Below are 2,269 nucleotides of genomic sequence, written 5' to 3'. Positions count from 1 at the left end.
ATATTAATATGCAGCAAGCTCCTAACACAGAAATGGATCAGCACTTTATTTTATATTTATTAGTGCGATGTTGTTTCTTTTTTCCCCACTGTATTAAGCCCCTTTTTTTCTCTTTGTCAGCCACTCCTGCTTTAGGCTTTTACTTTACTGAYTGACTGATTGATGTGTTTCCCATGTTGTTGTTCTCAGAGGAGGCAGGAAGGCTGGAGGGAGAAGACCAAAGWGAAAAAATGCAAGAAGAGAAGCAAATTGGCCGAGGACCGGAGGGCCAGCGTCCTCTCATTCCCAAAAAGGTGYGTTTGGACTAAGAAATAAGAAATTAAAATGTATTTTCTTGGGCCACAGCCTTCAAAACACCACGCATTGTCCTTCCATCAGCCCAGCATTGACCTCCAGAGAGACAGGACCTCACCAGAAATGACCAAGGCTTCACCCAAAATCTCRTCTGCCAGTCCAGGCGAACACAGAACCGATCGAAGGAGTTCGCCTCCTGCTCAGCCTGTCGCTGAAAACAGGGGGACCAAAGAGGAGGGGAGTCCATCGGCATCTGTGACGGATGTTATACAGGCAGCGGATCCTGTCATCAGTCATGGTTCAATAATAATGAATTAGTTTCTAAAATTGCAGTTTTTATTTCTCTCATGACACTTGTTTGTTTTTGAGTCGTTAATGTCGAAACCCAGTTTCTGTCGGTGAATACAAATTTTCCTTTCAAGTGGTGTMAGTAAACAGTTGGAGCTGAAAAAAAAAGATACAGTATTGATGGTGATGATTAATCTCTCAACAACCACAGGTGAAGAYGGAGGACGGAATGGATTTTCAACATCCTCTCATCACACCAGGAAGACCAACTCCCTTGACATAGGTACCGTTAGTCACTCCGAGTGTGAGACCTAGCAGTCAAGCTCACGTATATCAATTAAACTTTATTTGTAACTCATCATTTCAAAAGTTTTTAATCAAACGAAATCATCACGAGCCTGGCGTTTGATCTGCGCCCAAGCCTGAAGCGTGTTGGCTGCACACCATGTTGCTGCTCTRTCTCCCTTCCTTTTAAGTTCCCACACCCCTACGTGTATATGCGTATGTGTGGGTGTGTGGGTGTGTGTGTGTGTGTGTCTCATGCCATCCCCTCCCACCCTCACCAGGCATGGGGCAGAATACCCTCTACGATCTGGAGAAGTCTTCAGATCGCAGAATCCCTGTGAAACCATCCTGCTTTCCCCAGTACAAAAACAGATTTCTGGACAGCCCTGCTGGGACCAGGTGTATGTATCTGTTTCATTTCCTCCTCCTATGTGTGGCATGACAACCTCAAGTGTACATTGTTGAAGTGAGCTTAAGTTTGTTCAGTTTGCTTTCTTTTTTCAACGACACAGTTCATGTTCAAGTCATGACTAAGAWACTCACTGCATGCATGTGCTGCCTTTTTATAGAAGAATAAGATTATAAACCACAATTTAAAGACAATATGTAGTTTTCAATCGCTCATTTCTGAAAGCCAAAGCAGGCAATTATGTTTTTGTTTGTGTTTAGCAAAACATGTCCTTTCAGCGATACACCCTGGGCAGGTTGCAAGTCCATCACAAGGCCACACAATCTCTCTCATTCATTTAGCCTAACATGTATGTTTTTGAACTGTGGGAGGAAACCTACACAGGCAAACTCTACCCAGAAAGGTCCCCAGCCGGGATTCAATCTGGCAACTCTCACGCTGAGGGGAAACAGCTTTACCAACTGAGCCACCGTGCCGACTAGCAAAACACACGCACAGAAGAACATGTTTGTTAGCAAAAGTCTCATAAATAAAACATTTTAATGGAACTTTAGGGAAATAATCATTGGAATTATCTCCAGGTCATATACGGTCATGATCAATCAAAAAAAAAAGCTGAAAAACAAAACAATTGGATTTCTATTCTGAATCGAAAGAAGTTTCATTTTCTGGACAGGAGCCAAAATACTTTAAATTAATAAAACTTTCTTGTCCATTTGTTTTGTTTTTCAACTTCTTCTACTGAATAACTGTTGGAGCTGTCCCACWTTAAGATGGCCACCACAGCTAAGTGATCTTAATAAACACAAAAATGGCTATTGTTCAATCAGTCTTACAGATGTAGAGCTAAAATATGGTGGGGCCGTAGCAGAAAGTCATCATGAATGAGTAGATAGACAAATGGATAGATGGGTAGATAGATACAGTAAGTAGATATATGGATGGATGGATGGATGGATGGATGGATGGATGGATGGATGGATACCATGGCGC

At 42.3% G+C, this 2,269-nt stretch overlaps 1 protein-coding gene across 7 annotated transcripts in view; it reads left to right on the top strand.

Annotated features, from left to right (window-relative positions):
• carmil3 (capping protein regulator and myosin 1 linker 3) overlaps nt 1-2,269 on the top strand; it is a gene marked incomplete in the record, with an annotated part of 154,774 nt that overhangs the window by 148,400 nt on the left and 4,105 nt on the right. For 4 of the 7 annotated variants that reach the window (XM_014004474.1, XM_014004476.1, XM_014004475.1 and 1 more), the window contains 4 exon segments: nt 190-293; nt 379-592; nt 794-865; nt 1,149-1,268. In XM_014004474.1, coding sequence (XP_013859928.1) covers nt 190-293; nt 379-592; nt 794-865; nt 1,149-1,268 — 510 coding nt within the window. 7 annotated transcript variants of the gene reach the window in all.

This window comes from Austrofundulus limnaeus, unplaced genomic scaffold, assembly GCF_001266775.1.
Source record: "Austrofundulus limnaeus strain Quisiro unplaced genomic scaffold, Austrofundulus_limnaeus-1.0 Scaffold24, whole genome shotgun sequence".
NCBI classification, from domain to species: Eukaryota; Metazoa; Chordata; class Actinopteri; order Cyprinodontiformes; family Rivulidae; genus Austrofundulus; species Austrofundulus limnaeus.
Note: the sequence above shows the minus strand (reverse complement) of the source record. Positions and strands in the feature narration are given on the sequence as shown.